The 25436-nt window shown below is 59.7% G+C and overlaps 1 protein-coding gene and 1 long non-coding RNA gene across 7 annotated transcripts in view; both read right to left on the bottom strand.

The window, feature by feature from the left end:
- Nucleotides 1-289: 289 nt before the first annotated feature.
- On the bottom strand, nt 290-5738 carry LOC142819456 (uncharacterized). The gene is made up of 3 exons (XR_012897374.2): nt 5117-5738; nt 2521-2569; nt 290-1305 (listed from the first exon to the last, which is right to left on the bottom strand). It is a non-coding gene; the product is annotated as an uncharacterized LOC142819456 (long non-coding RNA).
- A 9970-nt stretch (nt 5739-15708) lies between these two features.
- Nucleotides 15709-25436, bottom strand: part of PHC2 (polyhomeotic homolog 2) — a 112905-nt gene continuing 103177 nt past the window's right edge. For 3 of the 6 annotated variants that reach the window (XM_075906848.2, XM_075906847.2, XM_075906850.2), the window contains 6 exons: nt 23063-23289; nt 20463-20592; nt 19035-19149; nt 18706-18847; nt 17989-18280; nt 15709-16620 (listed from right to left, as the gene is read on the bottom strand). In XM_075906848.2, the coding sequence (XP_075762963.2) occupies nt 16466-16620; nt 17989-18280; nt 18706-18847; nt 19035-19149; nt 20463-20592; nt 23063-23289 (1061 nt within the window). In that variant the 3' untranslated portion in view covers nt 15709-16465. The remainder of the gene's footprint in view (nt 16621-17988; nt 18281-18705; nt 18848-19034; nt 19150-20462; nt 20593-23062; nt 23290-25436) is intronic. The other 3 variants (XM_075906849.2, XM_089773217.1, XM_075906852.2) reach the window with 1 other exon arrangement.

The following is a 25436-nucleotide window of genomic DNA, read 5'->3' as shown; positions in this document are numbered from 1 at the left end:
CAAGCCAGTCGTCTCCTCCCAAGGGTCTGTCCTGGGAGCAGTCCTATTCAACCGATTTATAACGGGTCTGGGGACAAGGGTAAGCAGTGAGGTGGCAACATTTGCAGATGATACCAAACTGCTCAAGATAGTTAAGACCAAAGCAGACTGTGGAGAGCTTCAAAAAGATCTCCCCAAACTGACTGGGCAACAAAACGGCAAATGACATTTAATGCTGATCAATGCAAAATTAATGCCCATTGGAAAAAATAATCCCAACTACACAGCCAATACGATGGGGACTAATTTGGCTGCAACTACTCAAGCGAAAGATCTTGGAGTCCTTGTGGATAGTTCTCTGAGAACATCCACTCAGTGTGCAGCGGCCGTCAAAAAAGAAAATAGAATGTTAGGGCTCATTAAAGAAGGGACAGAGAATAAGCCGAAGAACATCTTATTGCCACGCTATAAAACCATGGGACGCCCACATCTTTAATACTGCGTACAGACATGGTTGCCTCATCTCAGAAAAAAATAAATGTATTGGCACTGGAAAAGGTTCAGAAAAGGACAACGAAAATGATGAGGGGTTTGGACCGGGTCCCATATGACGAAAGATGAAAAAAACTGGGACTTTTCAGCGTAGAAAAGAGGAGACTAAGGGGAAGATGTTAGAGGTCTATAAAATCAGGCTTCATGTGGAAAAAGCGAATAAGGAAAAGTTGTTTACTTAGTCCCCCAATATAAGAACTGGGGTCACCAAATGAAATTAATAGGCAGCAGGTTTAACATTCTCCCCAGAGATGCAGCAAAGCCAGTGGCTCCGGCGTGCTCCAGGCGCTGTGTGAACTGCACCCATGTCCCAAAGCCCCAGGCCTCGAAAGGAGGCCGGGGGTGTAACCGTGTCCTTCAGGGAAACAGTGCAAAGTGCTGCCCAGAGCACTCAAGACGGGCCTGTGGGACATGCCCTGGCGAGGTGTCTACACAGACACTCTTGCTCCAGCTACACACTGAAGGTTCTGTGCTCCCCCCCGGGGGTGTGGGTTGTGTTTGCCTCGCAGGGAGTGACATTGTGGGAAAGAGCATTTCCCTGCACACACCTCCAGGCGTGTCAACAACCCTTTGGTGTGTAGGCAAGCCCTTCGATCCTGTGTCCTGACGGGGTGGGACAGCGGCTCCGTGCGCTTTGCAATCGCCGCGAACCCTCTGGTCCCACCCCGATCAACGCGCCCCAGAAATGGGCACTGCCTCGCAATGGGTGCGCCAGCTCCGCTCCCCCTCGCGTCCGTCCTCCTCTCCCTCGCCAGCCGGGCCGGACGAAGTACGCTGCAAATAAACAGACATTTGCATTCCTGGGGCTGACTGGAAGGGGTGGGAGTAACAAGAGCCACACATGCCGGATAATCGCTTTGCATCTGACATGGCTCCACTGCCAGATGGGGGCAATTTACCCCATAAAATGTAAAGGCAGCTAAATACTCAGACACCGAGGGCACCTTTCCGGCTGCAATAAATGCAGCCATGGCCACACCCTGCAGACATTCTTCCCCCCGCCAGCTTGGGGAGAGGGGGAGAGGCCAGATGGCTGTTGAATAGGGTTGCCAATGCCCCCACTTTCACCAAGGGTCATGCTCCATCTCTTGGACGCTACCGCAGCCAAACTGAGACTTGGGTGCTAACTTCGGGCATGGCAGGGAAGCCAATGTTGTACTTAAAACAAGTACTTGGGCTCTTTTTCAGAGGGATAAGGCAACACGCCACATTTATTGATCACACACAGAATAATCAACACTTATCATATGCATGATACATCACACTCATGCACTCTCTCACACACACAAGCACACTCCATCTTGTTGTTACCAAAAGTTGCTCCCCCTAACTGCACTGGCCAGGGGAGTTAGATGGGGGAGGGGGTGGAGTTGGGTTTCTGCCAATCCGGATCGATGCTCCGATGTTGACAAGACAAAACCTGGGGTCCCTCTGCAAGATGCCTCCTATATTGATCCCATAAGCTCCCTGCTAGCACTAGCATAATTGTCAGAGGGGAAAATACTGGCAGTGTACTACCGCTTACAGTCAGGGATGGGGTTACAATGGCCTTAAACTTCCAATTGTATGCAACATCCAGGTGCATTCAGCTGGCCTTACAGGCTGAAAGTTGATTTAAATATTCCAGTTAACACTGATTTTTTTTTTGACCCAATGTTTTCACACATCTATCCTTTTTATTTAGTAATTTAACCTTGTGTTTTATGTTTATTCCTTCAAGTTTTTTTTTTATCAATAGATAAACCTTGTGCTCCATGCATAGTTTTTCTTTTAAATGAACCTTTACCACTTTTTCCAATGAGCAAGATTCAAATTCCTTGGCTTCTACCCTTTTGAGATACTGGTTTTTGTAAATACACTCAAAATGCATAATGCTTATTAAACCTTTCCTGCCTAATGCAGTATCATTTTAACACAGCATACTAGCTAGTAAGACAGGCAGACATTAGACAAACACAAAACATAAAACAATCTTTGTTGCAACAATACATCCATGGTGTTGTAGGGTGTTCGGCTGGTACCAGCTTGTCCTGATTTTCTGAAAGATAAAAAAAAAGAACATACTTCTACCCCTTTGGGGGTGGCACATTGTTATTTACATACTTTCTCTTTTACAAATATGCTTTCATTCCTCTTTGCTTACAATTACTCCTATAGTTACATGTTTTTGTTTTGTAGGCAAAACAGGTTTCAATGGTTTCTACCCCTTCTTTTGGGTGAATTACCCCACTGTGTAATTATCAAATTCAGGAGGTGTACTTCAGTTTTCTTCTTGTACAGCAGACTAGTCTAGCAAGTTTCTGCTGTGTTAAGTTTATGCATGGAGAATAACCAAGAAGCATTATTACTGTAATTCTGGAGAATTTTCAGGGTGAGTTGTGTCTCCAATGACCATTTTTCTAAAAGCATTCCTTTAGACTACTTATCTTTGAGACCAGTTTGTTAATAGCATCTTTAAATCTTTGCTTATACAGACCCCCTTTTGAATCTGTTTTCATGTTTAGCATTGTGCAAACATAAATCCTTTTTCTTGCTTGTTTTTAGATCTTGAGATTTTTAGATTCTCAGTTTTAGGTTTGACTCCTTTTCCCCACCTTTCTTTCTGGAGGGCTTCAATTTGAACTTTCTGATCTCAGGTAGTTTGCTGATCAAACTTAGCTATTACCTGCAAAGCTTCTTTGTGCTGCCAGCTAGGGCATTTGCACCACAGAACACTTTCTGGCTTGCTTTTAGATTCAAAGCTGTCTGTAGCTTTGTCTTAAAAAGGGACACAATAACTTTTGCCAGAGATTTACAGTTTTGAGTTTTTACTTTTAAGTCCTGCTCTCTCACACAGCAACCTGAAAAGGAAAGTACAACCTGTTGTGGCTCCTGGAGCCTTCACAGGATTTTGATTTGTTTGCAATTTTTACCCCTTCTACCATATACATGACATGTCACAGGAAAATGTGCAATCTTTGTTTTTAACATTACTTAGCCATATTACACTTTGCATAGGGTGTAACTCTTTCTTTTATACTCGTAGGGCTCGTCTACATTGGCCCCTTTTCCGGAAGGGGCATGTTAATTTCAGCGATAGTAATAGGGAAATCCGCGGGGGATTTAAATATCCCCCGCGGCATTTAAATAAAAATGTCCGCTGCTTTTTTTAAATCCCCCGCGGATTTCCCTATTACGATCGCTGAAATTAACATGCCCCTTCCGGAACAGGGGCCAATGTAGACGTAGCCACAGAGTTTTCCTGTACTTTCATTAAACAACTTGGACTGAAATGGTCTTACTGAAAATAAACCAAACCAATTTGTTTTAAGCCTATTAACCAATTCACTAACCTACAAAACAAGATTACTGGACCTTGAAAACCTCACTTATTTACACAATATAAATATTTACACACAGATACACATACATTCTCTCTGAACCTTTCTTACACTATTTCTACATAGCTGTACAACAATTACATTCCCTTTTATTCATTGGGGTAGTTAAGTTCCAATAGAAACCCTCTTAAAGTTATTTTAGCAGTAGCTATAATCAAATGTATGGATTTGAGTCAAATTTGCCTGGATTATTTACAGACATTCTTTTGGAAAAGGGCCCATTTTTCCTTCAGAATGGCTGCAAAGAAACCACAATTTTTTCCTATACCATTTTAGCATTTTCACAACTGCTCAATTCCTTCCATTCTCTGTAGAGTTAAATTCTCTGTGGGTTTCTGTTTCTTAAAACACTTTCTTATCTCTTAATGAAAACTGGCCTTTTTCAGATATTACTCTTGTAAGTATTGTTTTAAGGATTTAGATTTCCAGTACCTGTACTTACTGCTTTTTCTCAGTTCTACCACAAGGCCTTCAATCTATCTTTTACCTGCCTGCTTGTCTGGGCCTGATCCTGTTTTTCTTGCTAAATAGAAACTGGCTCCTTTCCACAGACTCAGGCTTTGTCCCATTACCAGTTTAGCAAGGAGGGTGGCCTTGTTCACTAAGCCCCCTACCTCCTGGTCCTTTTTCTTAAGCATATTCCTGAAAAATCTGTGAGTTGCTTTAACTCTCAGCACCCTTCCTTAAGGGAATCTAGCTGTGTCTGGGTACTGAGGGACATGCATTCCTACTTCTCCACCTCTGCAGCAGAGGCTTTTACATTTTGCAGTTTCATATTTGCATTCTTGTATTCAGTCAAACTGAGAAACACCTCATTACAGGTTTTCCATAGAAGCCAAACTGCAGCTGCTTCCTTTTTCATTGGAGTTGAGGGTTTATATATTCATAAGTAGTTAGCCAATTTGTCTTCTAGGTCTGAAATTGTCTGGACATCAGCTAACACTTGATCAGACCAAGGGCTATGTCCGAATTTTTGCAAGATTTGTTCAAAAGGTTCAAAAGATTTGTTCATCTTTTACAAATGCCAATTTCTCTTTCTCCTCTCTGGGAGCCTTCTTAAAAGACTGCTTACGTTTAAACATTTTCTAGTATACCCATCCTCCTATTGGGACTAGAATAGCAATGCTTATGCTTTTTACTCTTATCTACCAATACCTCTTAGCATACCCAACCTCCTATTGGGACTAAAATAGCAATACCAATACCTCTTTTTCCTGGAGCGAGAAATTTAATTCTCCTCCCTTCTTTCTAATGCCGGCACTCTACGACCGGGGAGGAGCAAGAAAGCTACTTCTCCTCCTCTCTTTACCTGGCCTTCTACCACCGGGGGTGTGCACACCTTACTGATCGATCACTTTTTAGTACTTTTCAAGGTTTATGATCACTTTTCCATACTTCTCAACACCTTTACATTACTCAATAAATGCTCGTGGTACTTTCCCCCTTTCGCAATTCTCCACCAAAATGTTGTACTTAAAAGAAGTACTCGGGCTCTTTTTCAGAGGGATAAGGCAACACGCCACATTTATTGATCACACATAGAATAATCAATACTTATCATATGCAAATGTAAGGGGACTGTTACCCCTTACTAAAACTCTGTGGGAGTTTTTGGTTTGCCAGCTCACAGTATCTGAAGGGGAAGAGTTCATGAGACTGACTGACCCCAGAGACAATGGAAAGCAGTCAACACTCCAGCTCAGCCTGATTGACAGTTTGGACAGGCCAGTGAGGAAGGGGAGAGGCCAGGCCCCGTCCTCCCTGTGAGCTGGGATTGTTCTGGCTCTCTCTCTGAACAAACAAGCTGTGTGCAGAAGAGGTCCTGCAAAGACAGGGTATGTCTACAGTACCCCGCTAGTTCGAACTAGTGGGGTAATGTAGGCATACCGCACTTGCAAATGAAGCCCGGGATTTGAATTTCCCGGGCTTCATTTGCATAAGCGGGGAGCCGCCATTTTTAAATCCCCGCTGGTTCGAAGCCCGTGCAGCGTGGCTACATGGGGCTCGAACTAGGTATTTCGAACTAGGATTCCTAATCCGAACTACCGGTACACCTCGTTCCATAGTGTAGACATACCCCCAGAGAGCTGAAATAGGAGGACAAGCTGTGTGAAGAAGTCCTGCAAAAACAGGGAGCTGGGAGACTAGCAAAGCAAGCTGTGTGCTGAGGGGCAGTTTTTGCAGCAGCTGAGCCAGACACACACAGCTCAAGAGCACAGACCCTGTGTTGAGCAGCAGACTGGCAGTGCTCAGAGAGCCAAAAGGAACAGAGAAGCAACGCAAGAAGCTAGAGACTGGCCACACAGCACAGCCTGCAGCTGGATGTGGTGAGCAGCTGGGAACTGCAAAGTGTGGGGAGAGGCTCTGGACTGGGAGAGGGGTCTGGCCACTTAGAGCTTGAGGCTGTGTGGTCACTGCCAGAGCAAGCGTGTCCAGCCTGCAGCCCCCCCCCCCTGCAGCACATCCAAGGCTTCTAAGGGGCCTCTAAGGAAGAGACTGTGGACTGTCCTTACACTCTGCAGGCTGCTGTTTTGATGTCCCCGTGCTACAGAGCAGGGCTGTGTGTTCTCATTTAACCATTCTCATTGTTTCTTATTCTATTCTCTTTAATCAGTTGTTGTTAAATAAATTGTATTTGCTTTGAACCTTATGAAGTGATCACTGGGCCAAGAAGGCCTGCAGTGTAAAGAGAGCACCTCGGAGTGGGGACACCCTAACTCCTGCCCCTAGTGACTACAAGGTCAGGGATTAAGCCTCAGGAAACCTGGGCCCAGCCTTGTTGGGGTTTCCAGGGCTCTGCTACTCAGGAGAGTGGAGGGGGAGCCCTCAGGATCAGGGAGCCGTGGGGTAAAGGAAGTGGGAGCGGGGACTCAGATCCTTTCGCTGGTTCATTTCACCGGGGTGGTATAGAAGCCAGGAAAGTTCCCCACAATAGCGGGACCATTCCCCCGCTTACACATATAATACATCACACTCACGCACTCTCTCACACACACAAGCACACTCCATCTTGTTGTTACCAAAAGTTGCTCCCCTAACTGCACTGGCCAGGTGAGTTAGATGGGGGAGGGATGGAGCCGGGCTTCTGCCGATCCGGATCGATGCTTCGATGTTGACAAGACGAAAACCTGGGGTCCCTCTGCAAGATGCCTCCTATTTATCCCTCTCATGCAGCCAATTAGTCATCAACTGGCCTTTCTTAATGCTGCTTCAGAGAGAGTTCTTCCAAGGGCAGGCACTTGCTGCTGGACTCCCAAGGTGTCTGTCTGTCTGTTCTTCTTAATGAGCTCACTGCACAGGTATTGTCTTAGATCTGGCTCCCAGACCTTCTCCACCCTGGCAACTGCTGCTGACGGTGCTCCCCTTTCATTCTCCATTCACACCTCGTTCATTTCAACAGGGCAATCAAGGAAAGGGGAGAGCTCAAAAGACATTTTTTTCTTACAAGATCTAGATAGCTTAATACAAAGTTCTAGGAGAAATGTTCCAGAGATTCTATAAGAACACTTAAAGATAGATCTAAAAGGACAAGATCTTAATACAAAGTAGAATATCACAGGGATTTCTCCACACCAAGGTAGGCTCCCTTGCCAGCTTTCACCCTGCGCCACCCCCAGAAGCGGCCAGTACCCGCCCTGTGGCCCCTAGACCGGGCCTGGGGATCTCGGTGTGCTGCCTCTGTCCACAGAGGCAGCACACCGTACCAACTCCGCAGCTCCCATTGGTCACAGTTCTGGCCAACGAGGGCTTTGGGGGCGGTGCCTGTGGAGACCCCCCCAACTTCTCCCTCACCTAACAGCATCTGCCAGAGAGATGGACCTTTGGGAATCACATTGCCTGGGGGCGAGTGTTGACCCCCCTGCTCCCATCCCAGACCCCAGTCCACAGCCCCAGTCCAGGTCTTGCACCCTGTGCCTGACCCCTCCCTCCTGCACCCAGATGCCATCCAGGACCCAACCTCTCCCCCTCCTGCACCCCAACCCCCTCCAGTGCCCAACCCCTCCCTTTACACCCCAACCCCCTCCAGTGCCCAACCCCTCCCGTCCTGCACCCCAACCCCCTCCAGTGCCCAACCCCTCCCTTCCTGCACCCCAACCCCCTCCAGCATCTTGCCAGGGGTGTGACGCCCCTTGAGGTGCTGGCAAAAGGGTGTCGCGGGTGGGGGCAGCAGGCTGTGTAGGTGCCAGGCTGTATCTAGGGCAGGGGCAGTCTGGTGCTGGCCAGGGTGCCAAATAGGAGACAGTTGGCAGGATTGGGCCCTGCAGTATCCACCCCACCTGCAGCCCAGGATGCTCAGGCCTCTGCAGGCTAGCGGATCCCAGCGACCCTGGTTGGAGCAGGCGGCATGTGGTTCCTACGGAGCATGCTCAGTAACAGCTGCTGAAGCTGCCTCCCTCGCTGGGGTGGAACGAGGATAAAGGAGGGCAAAGCGGGGGATGGGCAGGATCTGTGCAAGGGGTAGACTCTGAGTATGCAGGGGCAGGGGAGGAGTCAGACAGCTGGAGGTGGGGGCATGAGAGGGGCTGAAGAGCAAAACTGGGGGGGGAGGCAGGAGCCCAGGTTCAGCCTGGGGGGTGAGGCCCTGCCAGAGAGCGGCACAGGGAGGGGACCCGATGAGCCAGCTGCTCTGCTCACCCAGCTCGAGGCGGGGGCAGAGGGGCTTTCCGGATACCCTGCTGGGTATCTTGGTGCATGTGTCATTCTTGTGTGCGATGGGGCTGGAATGCTTTACGGCTTTCACTGAGCAAACAAAAGCCACCAGTGGTGTTACCCTCGATGCCGAGATACTCGCTGTAAACAGACTTGTCCTTCACGGCTTAGCAGTGGTTGATCCTAGGACGATATGTGACACCCTCTGACAAACCCCTCTGGCGCAACGCCGTCATTCCTGAAAATAATCGGCGTAGCGGCTTTGCGCCAGAGGGTTTCTCTTGCGCAAGAGGGGGCAGTGTAGACAGCCTCTTCTGGCGCCAGAGCCTCTTCTGCAAAAATGGCGGCTCATTAGGAATGCAAATGAGGCTCGGCGCTATTCCACGCGTAGGCTCCTTTGCATATTTCTGGCGCAAGAAGCCGCGCGTGTAGACATAGCCACAGTGTCATGGCTTTCTGTCACTTTCCATGCTATTAAATCCTTGCCGAATCCATATTTAGGTTTGGATTATTTTCAATCCATAGTTTTTCCAGTACCTATCCATGAGCTTATTTACAGATTATATAGGGCTGTGAAAATTACTATGGCACTGACAAGAATCACAAGGTATGTACTGTGCAGTAGCGTGCTCATGACACTGTAGTAGCCGAACTCGTGTCTAAAAACACCTGGCCGGGGAGCACAGCCGCTCGGTCCCCCAAGGCACCAAGTGCCTCGTTACAGCCTCGTGTGGCAGCATGTGACACACTGCCCACCCCCAGGACAGGTCCGGCCAAGCCAGAAGAGGGAGGCCTGCAAATAGCAGCACAGTTCATTCAAAATGGGGCTGCAGCCACATAGAATCCTAGAGCTGGAGGAGACCTCAGGAGTCACCAAGTCCAGCCCCCTACCCAAGGCAGGACCAGCCCCAACTCCATCATCCCAGCCAGGGCTTTGTCAAGCCGAGACTTAAACACCTCCAGGTCGTGAGCCCACTACCAGGCTAACCCCTTGTGGAACGATTTGCCTGCTGCCCGAGCGGGTGGATTGATGGGGAAACGAGCTCAAATGAAAGTTAATGCAAAACATTTCCCTGCAGACAAGCCCTCGCTGCAGCCACCAACGTGCTGGTCCCTAGGTCTGTCTGCACGGCCGAGCCGGCCTGGGCTTAGCTGGGGTTCACTGTCTGGGCGCTCCACGGGCTCAGTGTGGCACCAGCGTCGTGGCGCTCCAGACTCGCTCCGAGGCTTTCTCTGGAGCAGCCAGGTAGCCTGCGAGCCGTGCCGGCGCTGCTGCTTGCGCCCTGCGTAGCTTTGCCCAGCTCCGATCGCTAGGGTTGCCAGATGGTTGAACCAAAAATACCGAACGTCCCCTCCCCCCACCCCAAAAAAACACACCAGGAAAAAAAATTCTGTTGAGAAAAAAAAGGGGAAGACCAAAGTTGTTGAGGGAAAAAAAAGAAAATCTAAAAAACAGCACGGCCCCTTTAAGAAGAGGCTTTTTGCCGGTGGCCATTTTGTTTTTCTGCTCCACCCACAAGACAGCTCCCCTGCAGAACCAGGTAAGCGGGAGGTAGGGGGGGCCTGATGGAGGATCTGGGGGGCTGGGGGCTGGGCCCGATTGCTGAGTGTGTGTAGGGTTGCCAGGTGTCCGGTATCTTTGCCTCTGGCAGGGAAAAAAAATCAGAAAATACCGAACGTTTTAGGTGTCTGGTATTTTCCGAATTTTTTTACCATCCAGGAGGCGGAGATACCGGACTGTCCAGGTCCATACCGGACACCTGGCAACCCTATCCACCGTGTGTTTGCAGTGGAGGCAGAGCCCCGGGCATGTCCCAGCCAGCGGCCTCAGTTCTGCATCGAATGGCCTTGTGGAACAAGCGGCAGAGCTTCGCCCACTGGACCCTGGCCACACGCAGGATTGGCTGCCTGCCTTGCGGCGAGGGACTGGGGCACGGCCTTCCGCTTCGCCCGGGACGGCCTCGCTGGCGAGCAGCACCAGGGACCAGTGCACCGGCAGTCAAGGGCTTTTCCATGGAGCTGACAAAGCCGGACAAAGCCTGGCACGGCTTTGGAATCGGGCGGTGGTGTGACGTAGTGGGGGGTACCTTGCTGGTTGCTATGCTGGGCAGTGGGCTGTGGGTGACCTCCACTGGCTGCTGGCTGCAGCACGGCCCAGCAGGGCAGGGGATGAGTCATTATGCAAGGGGGCTCCAAACCTGTCTGACCAGTTATCTCCCAGGGAGCGGAACAATGGGAAGAAGGGGAGTGGAGCCCTAGCTGGGGGCAGGGCTGGAAGAGAGTTTAGTTTCCGTCTGGGAGCATGGAGGAGACAGCCTAGGGAAAGGGGCTGGAATTTAGGGGCCCAGTCTCCCCCATCTCAAGGGGGGCTGAGGCATCCTAGGTCTGCCCTGGAACCAGATGATATCTGTGCTGGGCTGTATCCTGGAGAAGCAATAAACTCCCTCTGTTCTACTGGCTGGGGGAGTCTGTCCGTGCCATTACGGGGGTGCAGGAGATGGGAAAACCCCAACGCGATGTCACAGGTGGGACCCAGCTTCTCAAGGGCTGTGGCAGTGATACTGTCGGTCGGGTGGGAGGCTACCAGATGGGCCCGGCACACGCTGCCCAGGCCTTGCAACAGGAAATGCCGGTTTCCTTTGTCACCCGGGGAGGCTGCATGAGGAGGTGGCTGGCTGGAAGTGGGGACATCCAGCTCCTGGCCTGACAGCCACGCAGCCCAGAGGGGAACGGCCCCGGTCCCCAGAGACACGACGGCATCTCTGAGGCCCTTGGCACAGCGACTGCACTTGGCCCCAAACCCGCTCTCCTGGGACAACTGTGGAGCCCAGAGAGCTGAGCCCGTGGGGGGGAGGGAAAGTCTGCGGCGAGCCGCTGGCGTTGGGTTAGAACAGGGCTCCCTGCGCGTAACACCAGGTGGAGAGGCGGGGCCGACGGGGGCTGAGGCTTGGAAGAGAATTCCGGTTCTGTTCACAGTTCACCAGCCCCAGGCACCAGATTCCTGAGCAGGGCGGCGGGCTGGGCCCCGGGCCGGCTGGAGGGCACGTGGCATCTGCTGCAGCTGGCAGAGCCATGGCGAGCGCTGGGCATGGGACACCATCCGCACCAGGGTGAGGCACTCGGCGGGGGCTGCACGTCTGGCCTTTGGCCTAAGCATGGGCACTGCCCGACACGTTCGCCAGGACCCCAGCTCCCCCCCGGCCTTTTCACCGCCTGTGGCAATGGCTGGTGGAAACTTTGGGCCCCCCCTTCCCAGTGACACAACAAGCACAATCGGGTCACAGCGCTGCCAGCGGCCGGGGGGGGGGGGAAGGGTCTGCCAGGCATTGGCAGGGAGGGGCCGCCGGAGGCGCCTTGTGCCTCCTGCCCAGTACCAGGTTCCCTCCAAGCTGCACAGCAGTACAGCCCCCTCCCCCCCCCCCCCCGGGGCTCAGGACTCACGCACGGAGCTGCCTGGCTGCCAGAGGGGCGCCTCTCCCTCAGCGACAGCAGCAGCGCCCCGCTGAGTCTCTCCCAGCTGGCAGAGAGGTCCCGGCTCTGCGCTGCCAGGCCCTGCGCTGCGGGGTCCGGAGGTGCCAGGCTCTGCGCTGCCAGGCCCTGCGCTGCGGGGTCCGGAGGTCCCGGCTCTGCGCTGCCAGGCCCTGCGCTGCGGGGTCCAGAGGTGCCTGGCTCTGCGCTGCCAGGCCCTGCGCTGCCGGGTCCGGAGGTGCCCGGCTCTGCGCTGCCAGGCCCTGCGCTGCCGGGTCCGGAGGTGCCCAGCTCTGCGCTGCCAGGCCCTGCGCTGCGGGGTCCGGAGGTGCCAGGCTCTGCGCTGCCAGGCCCTGCGCTGCCGGGTCCGGAGGTGCCAGGCTCTGCGCTGCCAGGCCCTGCGCTGCCGGGTCCGGAGGTGCCAGGCTCTGCGCTGCCAGGCCCTGCGCTGCGGGGTCCGGAGGTGCCAGGCTCTGCGCTGCCAGGCCCTGCGCTGCGGGGTCCGGAGGTGCCAGGCTCTGCGCTGCCAGGCCCTGCGCTGCGGGGTCCGGAGGTGCCCGGCTCTGCGCTGCCAGGCCCTGCGCTGCGGGGTCCGGAGGTGCCAGGCTCTGCACTGCCGGGGGCTCTGCGTTCGGGGAAGACATGACTCGTGCCGACACCGCGGTGGCTCAGGCTGAGCTGGGGCTTGTCCCCAAGGCAGAGAGCAGACTGGGGAGCTTCACCCCTCAGAGCAGCACCAGCCTTCCCCCCCCCCCCCCCGTGGGCTTGGAGCACGCTCAGCAGCTGCGCCCAAGGAGGTCAGGCAGGGGGGTGGCATCATGGCAGCACTTGGGGGGATGGGCTGCTGAGCGCCTGCAAGGGCAGGTGGCCGCTCTGTGTGCTGGCAGCCCAGGGGAGGGCTTGTGGGCCTGCAGCCAATTCTCCCCCCAGCAGCTGGGCATGGGGCTTGCCCACGTGCTCAGGGGCAAACCGGTCACAGCCTGGGGGCGGGGAAGGAACGGGCCCTGGGTCAGACTGGCCGAGGCCAGGGTGGGTTTCACCTGCCTCCACAGCGCGGGACACGGGGGACTTGCAGGTTGACCGGCAGTTTGGCAGGTGAACTCTAAGCCAGAAAACATCACAGCATCCCAGGGCTGGAGGAGACCTCAGGAGGCACCGAGTCCAGCCCCCTGCCCAAAGCAGGACCCACCCAACTCAATCAACCCAGCCAGGGCTTGGTCAAACCGGAACTTCAAAACCTCTAGGGATGGAGATTCCACCCCAGGCAACCCAACCCAGCGCTTCCCCCCGCAAGGTCAGTACAGGCAGTCCCTGACTTACGCGGATCCGACTTATGTCGGATCCGCACTTACGAACTGGACTTTTCTCGCCCCGGAGCTCGCGGGCGGCGGGACCACCCAGAGTGCACCGGTCCTGCCACCGCGTCCTCCGGGGCGAGAAAAGCTGCTCCGGGTCTCCCTGGTGTGCTGGGGGGGACTCCCCCAGCACAGCAGGGAGACAGGAGCAAAGCCGCAGAGGCGCCAGGACCTCTGCACCTCCGCGGGTTTGCTCGGGTCTCCCTGGTCTGCTGGGGGGGGAGGGGGCACAGCTAGTGCACCCCCCCCCCCCCAGCAGACCAGGCTTTTGTTGTGGGACGCCTGGGGTAGAGCAGATGGGGTGCTGCCAGGTTGGTCCTGCAGGGACCTACCCGGCAGTGCCCCAGCTGTTCTGTCCCAGGAGTCCAGATTCAGCCGCTGTTGAAACTGATCAGCGGCTGATTCCAGGCAGCCCAGGGCAGAGCAACTCTGCCTCGGGCTTCCTGTAGTCAGCCCCTGGTCAGTTTCAACAGCAGCTGAATCTGGAAGCCAGTTCTGACTTACATACAAATTCAACTTAAGAACAAACCTACAGTCCCTATCTTGTACGTAACCCGGGGACTGCCTGTATCTCAGCGTGGGGCTCCCGGTCTGTTAGGGGCAGGGGGGCTTGGGGCCTGTGATAGGTAAGAGGAGGGAATTGCCATCAACTCCTCGCTTAGCAGGAAACTGCAGGGCTACAGCAGGTTTAGCAGCCTGTCCCAGGAGCCAACCCGGCTGCGGCTCTGCATTTGGAACGTATTAAGAACTGGTGGCTCTTAATACATTTAAGGAGCAGAGGCTCAATCAGCTGATTCCCAGCTCAGGGCTGGTTCTCTGCCTCCCCTGCCGAGACGGTGCTGGGGGCAGCCAGCTTAAAAGTTGGCTTCCTGCTGGCACCAGATCCTGCCCCCCCCCCCCCCCAGATGGAGGCAGCGAGGCGGGGGAGCGGCTAGGAGTCCCTAGACAACCTGTTAAGCATCCCCATGGGCTGACCTCGTACCTAGGGCCCCACCCCCTTGAAATCGGAGTCTAGTCAACAAACTAGTCCGGAGAACCAAGAGCGTGGCCTTGTGGGACTGTCCGCACTCACAAAAGGGCTCCAGCCTGCCCTGTCCATGGGATGCTTCGGGGCAACTGGCCCAGGCCCCATTGCTGGGGGGCCCCCCAGGTGGTAGTGGGGGGCCTGGTGCCAACGGCAAGTGCTGAAAGCAGAGACCCAACCCCACCCTGCTCTCCTCCCCCACCCCACAGCTCGGGGGACACCAGCCCCACATTCAGGAAGCAGTGGGGAGGGGGGGAAGGGGCAGGCTGGGGCCAGGTGGCTCCACTTCCTGCTGCCGCTGGTAAGCGCAGAGGCGGGCCTGCCCCAATGGGGGTGCCGTGCCCCCCGCACTAACCCCCGGGCTGCAGCACTGGGGGGAGAGGGGTGGAGGAAGGGGTGGGCCAGGGCAGAAGGCAGCAGGGCCTAGGGTGGAGTGGGGGATGGCCCAGGTCCCAAGCCCCCCAGGGACAGCCCTGACTGCAACACCACAGCACCTGAGCCCAGCCTGGCAGGCTCAGCCCATTCCCACGGCGAGGAGTTCCGGGGTTACGGGCCGGCCGCCAGGCTGATTCGGGCAGCGGCTCCCACAGGTTTTGGCAGAGCCTTTTGCCCCCACAAGCGGGTGGCCCCGGCCTCGTTTGTGCTGGTGCAGGCGAACCTGGCCACCCTGCCCTTGGGGGCCCAGCCCTGGGCTAGTGCTGCGAGCGCAGATTTGAACCCTGGGCTTCCAGTCTGGTGCCGACAGACCCACAGCGCCACACAGCCGTTTCCACGCACGCTCGGGAGGGGGCAGCAGAGACTCACAAGCCCAGAGGCAGCCCCGAGCTTTGCCTGTAACCCGGCTGGGCAGGGGGTTTGCTGCCCCCCATGGGCAGTGTTCACAGGGCCCCAGGCTCCCCCCAAAATCCCCCTCCCTGCTGGAGGCTGGTTCCTGGGCTGCCCTGCCTCCCTCCCAGCTTTACAGCCCCTGCCCATGGCCGTAGCCAGGATAAGCAGTGCCCTCTGCCGGGCTGTGGGACTGGGCGCCCCTGAGCACCCCTTACGGCAGGCACCTGGCAATTAGCCTGCAGCCCCGGCGGCCAGGCCCCAGAGCAGAGCCCCACGCCCGGCCCCAGAGCAGAGCCCCACGCCCGGCCCGTTGGCTGCAGCCCAGGCTCCGGTGACCAGCTCTGCTTTTCCTGGGGGCGGCACCGTGGTCAAGCCAAACCAGCCACCAAGCCTTCCCCACTGTCCACAGCCCCCCGTGCCGCAGAGTGGGGGAGGGGCGGCCGGCCCCACAGCCCCGACACCGCGCTCTGGGCGTTTTTTAAATGTTTATTAAAAACAGCAGGAAAAAAAAAAGGGTTTTAAAAAGACCTGCCCCCGCAGCCCAGCCCCCCCGGCAGCCCCACAGGCAGGAAGGGGCCATCTCCCTGCCCCTCCTCCGAGAGGCGAATGCTGCCGAGGGCCTGGAGGCCTGCAACCAGCTGCAGCCCGAGGGCAGCCCCAGGAGCCTGCAGATGCCCCCCCAGTGCCACGGCCCCCCCGGCTATCCCCAGGCCCGTGCCCAGGGAAGCCAGCAGGCCCTGCTGCAGTGCAGACCCGGGGCTCCCTCCCCTGCAGTCCAGTCCGAGCCCCCGGCCGCGCTGCCCACCCCAGGGGCCCAGGAGCGAGGCCGGCTGCTGGGCAGGGGCAGCGTCTGGCAGCAGCCACATGCACGTCCTGTATGGCGCCGAGAGCGGGGGGGCGGGTCCAGCATGAGCCCCAGAGCCTCTCGGGGGTGGCACTGGAGGGGGAAGCGCGGCTCCTGCAGCTCACGCCACTGGGGAGGGGGGGGGGGCATCCGTCCAGCCCTGCCTCCGGCCAGCACCTGGTGCCCAGAACAGCCCCAGCCTGCCCTCTGCCCCACACAGCCCAGGCAGACTGGGGCTGCAGGAGTACGTACAGCCCCAGGCCCAGGCGTGGGAGTCGGGGACCCTTTGTGCTCCGGCCCGCAGGGAGCACACGGGCCCAGTGTGTCCCTCAGGGTCCTAGGGACAGCGGCTGCCTGCTCCCACAGGGCTGTCCGGGCCGCGCCTCTAGGAGTCCTTGAGCATGCTGATGCGGGCGTAGATCTTCAGCGCCGGGCCCAGCTTGATGTTCATGGCGCTCATGAGGTGATCCTCCTTCAGCAGCAGCAGGGCCTGCCCGTCGATCTCCTGGGCACGGAACTCCTCCGCGATCTCCTGGCAGCCTGCAAGGAGCCAGCCAGGCCGTGAGTGTGGGCCCAGCACAGCCCGTTACCCCCAGGGCCTGCAGATCTGGGCTGAATGGGAGCCGGGCCAGCCAGGGGTGCAGTCTCCTGGCAGGCGGCCTGGGCTGGGGTGCACACCGACCCGGGGCCATCGCTGCACCTGGCTGGGGCGGGGCCTGTGCACCGGGGTGCGGCTGCTCAGCAGAGATTCCAGTGCCACCCAGTGGCCGAGCAGAGCACCTGCAGCGTGTTTCTACCGTCACGTGTGAACGTGCACCCCGGCGGCGCACGGGACAAAATGCATTCCACACTGGGATGGCGGCCATTGGGGGGAAATTGCACACGGCTTGTGCGTTCCAGCCCAACTCTGCTGTAGCGCCTGTGTCCCACCCCAGAGGTGGCTGCAGCACTGCCAGGGCTGGATGGGCCGGTGCCCTCTACCTTGTTACTGCCAGGGAGGGAAGGGTAGGCGCCTCCTCCCAGCAAGGCACAGAAGAGCTGGGGCAGGTCAGGGCATCTCTCCCCAAGCAGCTGGGGCTGAAGGAGCAGGACGGCTGACGACCAGGGCAGGACCAACCGAGAGCTTCCCTGTGCGGGGCAGCAGCCTGCCTGAGGGCCTAGTGCTGGAGCCAGGCGCTCAGGGGCAGCTGACTCGGGAGCAGAGCGCTTTGCGCTAGTCCCGGGGTGGGCGAAAGGCATCCCACAGGCTGGATCCGGCCTGCCCGGGGGCTCAGTGGCACGTGCAGACTAGAGTCCCCCCCATCCCCCCTCCTGCTGCCAGGCCCCTCCTGCTAGCTGTGCAGAGGAGGGGGAGGGGAGCACTGAAGTCAGCGTGTCCCCCTGCCCTGAACCCCCTCTGCAGAGCAGGGCCCAGGAGGACACGCAAGGGAGGAGCTCCCGTCCTAAGTGCTCAGGTTCAAAGATTTCGGTGCTCCTGCTCCCCCCCCCCCCCCCCAATACCCCAGCTCTGCAGGGTGGGGGAGGGGCAGCTTCCCTCTTTTAAAGAGACAGTCCCCCCCACAGACCTTTGGGCACTCTCCCAAACTGTGCCAATCTCTCCACCCCAGCCCTGTCCCTTCCAGGGCCCTGACGCCGGCCGGCAACTTAAGAGGAGCCATGGAGGGAGGGCCCCAGCAAGCGCTACCTCCCCGCTCTAGTTCAAACCTACTGCTTCATCCACTAGCCTCTCCCCGGAAGCCCAAGCACGGCTCCCGAGGGACCTCCGCCCCTTGCCACGCTACCTCTGGGTAGCGCAGAACAGCTGCTGGGCTCCACCCCAGAGCTAGCTGCACGGCCGCGGTGGCCACAGCAGCCTCCAGCCAGGCAGGTGAGCAGCAGGCCGGGGAGCGAGGCTGGGAGGCCCCTCACCTGGCAAGGAGCGGATGAATTCATAGACGTCCTCCACATTCCACTTGGTGGGCTCGCTGGGCAGGAAGTGGTGCCCGATGCCCACGAGGTCCCGCATGTGCATGTCAGGCAGCTCCAGGTCGCGCTCGCCCTGCCGCCGCCGCGAGGTGGACGAGCTGGCCGAGAGGGGCGACAGCGGCTCCTCGTAGCTCGAGTTGTCCGAGCAGCGGCTGGAATCCTCCTGGCTGCGGTTGAGCTGGAGCGAGGCTGTGACGGAGAGCGGCACCGAGCCCGTGGAGAGGGACACCGGTGTCTGCGGGGGGAGGGAGAAGTTAGCCTGGGCGGGGGGTGGGGGGCAGACAACGCCTGCCTCCATGGACGCCGGACTCCTGGGGTCTATTGCTGCAGCGTAATGGGCAACAGAGGGCCAGGATCCTGGCTCCTATGGCTGGTGCTGGAGGGAGTGCTGCCTAGTGGCTAGAGGATGGGACACGGAGCCCAAAAACCTGAGCTGTAGTCCCAGCTCTTGACAGTTCCCTGCTGAAGATTGGGTTCGGGTCTGAGCCTCCCCCCTCCCTCCCAGCTGAACAGGGGTACCCCTCCAGGCTCCTCCCCCACAGCAGGGGCGGGGAACAGGGCCCAAGGCCACCGAGGGAGGGCTGACGGCAGGCCCCAGGCCTGGACCAGGCGCCAGGGGAGGGGAGGGGCCGTGATCCCCCGGGGCAGACAGCGGCTCACCTGTTTCTTGGTGTCTTTGCTGAGGACGGGTAAGGCTGCCTTGCAAGCCCGGCGGCGCCCGTGCGCGGCCCCTCCCGGTTTCTGCAGCTTGCTGCGGTCGGGGTGGAAGAGCCCCACCCGCTTCGTGCACCCCACGTTGTACCTGCCAGGGAGCCAGGAGCGGGTCAGGGCAGGGTCTCGGCTCAGCACCCTCACAACCTGCCCAGGGTGGGCACAGAGGCACCCGGGGAGCTCACCGGGGGAGGGGGGGTGGGTGTTGGCCCACGGCAGGGCGACCCCGGGGGAGCAGGGCGCGGGGGGGCGGGGTCACGCCACTCAGCAGCCGTTACCTCTTGGCACAGGCCATGGAGCAGAAGCGCTTGGACCTCTTGAACTTGTAAGCGAAGTCGACCCGGCCACAGAGCTCACACTTCAGCTTTGGCGGGTTCCCCTCCTCTTTGGATTCTGGGGACACAGCAGGGCACGGGGACCGAGAGACGCACCCGGTTCTTAGTGACAGCAGGCACACGCCTGGCATGGAGCCCCCAGGCATAGCCCCCCCAGCCCTCCCCCCCCACATAGCTGCCCCCTTAGAACAGCCCCCCAGCATAGCCCCCCCCTTAGAACAGCCCCCAGGCATAGCCCCTCCGGCCCCCCCCCCGCCTCAGAACAGCCCCCTCAGAACTCCCCCAGGCATAGCTCCCCCGGCCCCCCGTCCCCCCGCATAACCAGCCCCCTCAGCCCCTCCTGCCACCCCCGCATAGCTGCCCCCTCAGAACAGCCCCCCAGCATAGCCCCCCCCCTCCCCCCGCAGAACAGCCCCCAGGCATAGCCTCCCCCTGGCCCCTCCCCCCCCCGCATAACCACCCCCTCAGCCCCCCTGGCCCCTCCCCCCCCTGCCCCATCAGCCCCCCACTGCCCCCTCAGCCCCCCACATAGCTGCCCCCTCAAAATAGCCCCCCACACATAGCGTCCCCCTCCCCCCATAGCTGCCCCCTCAGAACAATCACCCGCAGCCCCCCCCCCCGGCATAGCCGCCCCTCCTGCTCAGAACAGTTGCCCACAGCCCCATGCCACAGGCCTGCACTGCCCCCCCCCCCCCCCCCCCACTTCACAGCAACCGGGAGCTAAGCTGCCTGATTGCCCCCTTCGGGCCTTTCCCAGGTGCGGCTGCCACACACCGGCCTGCCCCCAACCTAGGCCAGAAAGGCCCCAAGCCACAATCTGGAGGTCAGAGCTCCCCTGGCACAGCTGCTCCTCAGCTCCCTGCTCATCTGCCTCCCCTGGCCGGTTCTGCCCTTGCTTTGTTCTCCACCCCCACTGCCCGTCTCACACCTCCAAATGTTTGCAGCCATCTCACGGCCCTGCAAGGGGAGACAGAGCCATCACCCCAAACCTTATGGGGGAAACTGAGGCACAAACGGGGAAGTGACTTCTCCCAGCCAGCTAGGAGCCTCCAGGCTCTACCCCATTCCAGCAGGTCCCTTCTGCTGCCTCCCTAATGCGGGAGCCAGCTCCAGCCCTGGGGCAGCCTGTGTCGGCTGCCAGGCTGCTCCCAGGGTGGCCGAGACAGAAATAAAACCCTGATCCCCTTGCTCCCCATGGGCTGTTCTAACGGCTGGTCCGCGGGCCTGTTACCCGCCCTCTCCTCCTCTCCCCAGTACACGGGGCTGCCCCCTGCTGGGGAGGTTTGCCCCTCGGTGCCCACGGGGAGCAGGCAGACCTGGCCTCGGCTCCTAGCTAGCGTGACGAGCAGCATGGGGCCGGCCAGGGCCTACCTTGCAGGTAGGGCTCCTCCATTTCTGAGTCAGTGGTGGTCGTATTGTCCTGCTGCGGGAGTTTCTCGGCCAAGAGGCCCTGAGCATACTTCTTCTTGAGATTCCCCACGAGCAGTGACGAGCGCCCCACCTGCAGAGCCGGAGACAGGGGCCAGACAGGTTAGATGGCTGCTCTGCCTGCGGCCGCAAAAATCCCTACACTGAGCAGAAAGGGGGGGGCTAGCAGGGCTCCCTGCGGGCGCCTGCCCCTCTGGGAGCAGCCTAGAACTCCGCTCCAAACCCCCCCGGCTGTGGCAGGAACTCCCCCACCGGCAGCAGTGGTAGGTTGGTTTCCCACTCCGAGACACGGCCGGGGGCGGGCAGCAGCAGTGACGCTCCAAGCCAGGCCGTGCTGCGGGCTCAGCTGGGGCGAGGCTGAGCCGAGCCAGGCTCCTGCGTCAGGCCCGAGCACACGGATGCCTGCTGGGGGTCGGAGGTGGCGCTGGAAGTCCAGTCAACTGCCATGCGGCTCCCCTCCGTGCCGCAAGCTGCGGCTGAAAGCCCAGACCAGGCCAAAGCCGGCAGCCCAGCTCTGCGGCTGGCAGCAAGTGGGCACCGGACGCATGCCAGGCCGAGGCTGAAACGATCTATCCAGCCCCACGCACCGGGGATGCCTACGGTGCATTTCTCCTCCGCCCGGAGAGCTGCAACCTGCCTCCTCCCACCTCTCGCACGCTCGGGGCAGCCTCCCGCAGCCGTGCAACGCACACAGGCAGGCCCCGAGCCTGCATTGCCCCCGTGCGGAGCGTCCCATCGGGGTGTTCGGGATCGGCGCCTGAGTCAGGGCCCAGCCCTCCCAGGCAGCACAAGGCTCAGGCCCCACCAACAACCGGGAGGCTTAGGAGGGGCCCATCTCTCACGCGTGCCTCTGCGTGCAACTTGGGGAGCCTCCCAGCTCAGGCCTGGCCTAGACTACAAAGCTCTGGCATCCAGTCCTGCCTTTGGCGACCAAACCGTGGGAGCGCGCACACGGCAGCGGGGCTTTGGTGGGAACAACGCCCCGTTTCGGGGACAAGACACTTCCACCCCCGCGAGACTGGATCTTCCCCCTCCCTCCGCTGTCGGCAAGGACTCTGCTTTGGCTAGAGCTGGCTTCCACCAGCAGCCCACATCCCTGCCCTGCGGGCCTGCACCCCTCCCCTCTCGACGCCCCAGGAAGTGCCGGGCAGCTGAGGGAGCTGCTCCCTGGGGGGAACAAACCAAGAGCAAGTCACTGGGCCGCTCCTGTTCCGCCCAACGCTAGGAACCCAGCGGCAGGCTGCTGCAGGGGGAGGGGGGGCAGGCTGCTGCAGGGGGAGGGGGGGGGCGGCTGGCGGGGGAGGGGGGGGCAGGCTGCTGCAGGGGGAGGGGGGGGGCAGGCTGCTGCAGGGGGAGGGGGGGACAGGCTGCAGTGCTGCTTCGACACTCATGCTGCTGCTCCCGGCAGCTATGGGGGGACAGAGGGGGAATCCCAAGACAGGCAGGGATCAGCTCTGCCTCCCCCCCACGGCTCTGCAGGGTACATTCCCACGGGGCACTGCTCGCACATCAACGATGGGGCCTCCAGCGGGAGCAAGCGGGACCACCCTCCGGCGCGCCTCGGGCGGCCACATCAGTTTGGTGGACACAACTTGGAAGCACAGACATGCCCCGAGTCCTGGCTCCGCTCGCTCTCCCAGGGCGCTCGCTTTCCTGCCCTGCAGGGCACCCGGGGAACATGGTGCCCAAGGAGGCGTAGGAGGAAAGTTGCTTTTTTACTCTCGTTCAGCGGCAGCTTGACTGGAATATTCCCCCTGGGCGGAGACCGGGCTGAGAGAAGACGGAGCGAGCTCAGAGCAGCTGCTCCCCCCTCCTCAGCTCTGTCCCGCCCCAAGCGCGTCGGCAAAGCGGGGCTGGGTCTCCCTTGACGGCAGGTCTCGCTTCAGGCTGCCCCCCGCCCCGCTGGCTGGGAAGCCAGACAGGCAGCAATAGAACGTCACCGACAAGGACGTTCACAGGTGGCAATTGCCGCCGAGTGCAACCCAGGGTCCCAAAGCACTTTGAAAACAGCGCCAAGTCCGAATCCCAGCCCCATGGGGGTGCCGCTCGCCCACGCCCCTCCGAGGGCTTCCCCAAGCCCAGTAACCCCACGCGCGCTTGGGGAAACTCAGGCTGGGTGGCTACGGCTCCCGTTTTCCAGGGGAGCTCGATTCTCAGGTGCTCCAGTGGACAGACCTACGGCCGGGAGCACTGGGCGCCTCAGGGCATCCCAAGCGAAGCCCCAAGTGTCTAACCCTGGGTGCACTAGTTCAAAGGAGCCTCCCCCAGGATCACACCTGCCTGGGGCAGAGCTAGGAACCGAGCCCAGCCCCGTGCGCCACCCAAGGGCCCCTCCGGCCCAGAGAGCAGCCCACTGCAGGGGAAGGCTCCGCTCACAGCAGAGGTGAGCGCCCCCCTCAGGCTGTGCTGTGGCACCGCAGGGACCCACTGCCTGTGCTCAGCCAGCGCCGGGGGAGCGCCGCACTGCGGGGGAGCTGCGCGAGCGCCAAAGCGAGAACACACAAGAGAACAGCGTAAAGAGGGGAAAAGAAGAAGGTGCGTACCGGGAACGGCTCGGCCCCCTCCTGGATCACAAACCCTTCGATAACATGCGTCAGGACTTGGGGTTTCACAATGGCCTGGGGTGGTTTATTCTCACCATTCTGGGGGGCAGTGCCAGCGACGGTAGAGGCAGAGTTTCCGTTCCCTGATGTCATGCCGGGGCTGCTGGGGTCGTTCTGCACATGAACACAGTCCTGTCCCGGCTCTGCAGGGAGGAGAGGAGATTGAGCTGCCCAGAGACACAAATACTCAGCTAGTGACACAGCCACAGAGCGCACACAGCCAGCCAACCAGCCAGCACGCACGCAGCACACACACACGCACAGCCAGCGCGCACGCAGCACACACACACGCACAGCCAGCCAGCGCGCACACGCACAGCCAGCGCGCATGCAACACAGAGAGCCATCCGAGAGCGCACACAGCGCGCACACAGACACACACACACACACACACACACACACACAGAGCCAGCCATCTGAGAGTGCACGCAGAGCGTGCACACACACAGCCAGCCAGAGCACGTAGCACACACAGGTGTGCGCACACAGAGCCAGCGTGCACTCGGCACACACACACACACACAGCAGGGAGGAGCAGGCGGGGCCAGGCCCGTCCCCTGGCTCCGGCGGGAAGGTGGGCATGCGGCCAGGCGGTGGATTTCAGCAGCCTGTGTGGGACCCGCCCCTCTGTTCCTTTGGCGGGGCAGTAATTACCATACAGCTGATTCCCCAGCTGCCCCCCTCCCAGGCAGGATGAATGGGCCGAGCGCAGCACATCACGTGGCATCCCCCCCGCACCAGCCGGCGCACACAGGCTGGATTGTATGGGGCTGAATGCTCTCCCGGCCCCCCCCGGGGCAGAGTCAATGGGCAGCACACGCTCCCCTCCAGCTGGGGCTCTCCCAGGCACAATGGACAGAGGGGGCACCAGGAGGCCTCAGGCAGCTGACTCCGCTGTGCCCGGGGGAGCGGGGAGGAGAGGCCCAGCCTCCGCGGGGGATAGGCTGAACCACCCCATCACTCCTGGCACACAAGCCAGGAGGGCGCCAGGCCCCATTCTGACCCTCCTTCAACTCCTGGCCACCTAAGCTCCACTCTGCCCTGGGAGGCTCAGCTGGCCAGGGCAGGGGGCTGGAAGCAGAGCCAGCTGGGCCGGGGCACCAAGGGGCTCTCTGCCCAATTGGGGAGCGAATCCCCTGCTGCCACAGCCCCTGGACACTGGCCCAAGTGCCCCTGCTCCCCAGCACAGGAGGGCTTCTGAGGGGCAGGACCGGGCCAGTTCTGAGAGGAAGGGGAGGAGAGTGGCAGAAGTCTGTGCCCAGCAGAGCAGGCGAGGAGGGGGGCTGGCTCTGCCCTGGCTGCCTTACTGGGGTGTTTGGCATGTGGGGCCCACAGACAGGCTCTGGGGCCCGGGTGCAGAGAACGCAGCCAAAGCTCGCGGCAAGGGTCTGCGCCAAGGCCGCTCTCTGGCACCGCACAAGCCCAGCTTGGCAGGCCTTGGCCTAGTCCCACAAACACCAGCACAGGGACCACCAGCCGCCCTCTCCCTCCTCCCCCCGCCAGAGCATGGAGGCCCCCCCGGGCGAGAGGGTCATCAGCGCCAGGACATGGAACTGGGGCCCACGGAGCCCGGCCCCTCCTGCTCAGGCGGAACAAGAGGCCGCATGTCTGAGCGGCCTGTCCTCCCTGGGGCCCTGCGACAGAGGTTGCCAGGCGGGGAGAGCGCTCGGCACCCACGGTGCTCCTGGGCCACGAGGACAGGGCTGGGAGGGCACGGCCAAGGGATTTACACCAACAGCCGGCCCCGGACGCGGGTTTGTTTTAGCAGCAAGGCGCCCGGCCTGGCCACCTTTCCCACGGCCAAGCTGGGCCGCCCCCGGTCCCCACCACGGCCTCTCCTCTGCGTGTGAGCAAAGAAACCCTGGGCAGCGCCAGGGCCGAGAACGCCGCCCGGCAGCTCGGGGCAAAGACGGCTCCCTGCAGGGGAGCTACCCTGGACTACGCTCCCCAGCGTCCCGCACAGGAAGCGGCGGAGGGCTCCCGAGCAGCCAGTGCAGCAGCCCAGCAGGCCCCCTCGGCGTCCCGAGAACGGGCCTCACGCAGGCACCGCCCCCGCCACTGTGACATCAGCGCACCTTGCGTCCACGTCTGCCACCCCCCACGCATGCGCCAAAGGGCACGTTCTCTCCTCCCCGTGCAGGGCAGAAAGGGAGTCGCCGGCCTGAGCTAGAGGACGCTCACAGGGCCTGTGGTTTCCCTTTCGAGGCTCTGAGGTGGGCCCCCTGCCGCACAGCGCTAGCGCCTCCCCCCTCCCCCGCCTTCCCAGCAAATACCCGGGCTCACACACCCAGCACGCAGCAGGCAGGGCCCAGGG

This window comes from Pelodiscus sinensis, chromosome 24 (genome assembly GCF_052426305.1).
Source record: "Pelodiscus sinensis isolate ZL-2025 chromosome 24, ASM5242630v1, whole genome shotgun sequence".
Lineage (NCBI taxonomy): Eukaryota > Metazoa > Chordata > Testudines > Trionychidae > Pelodiscus > Pelodiscus sinensis.
Note: the sequence above shows the minus strand (reverse complement) of the source record. Positions and strands in the feature narration are given on the sequence as shown.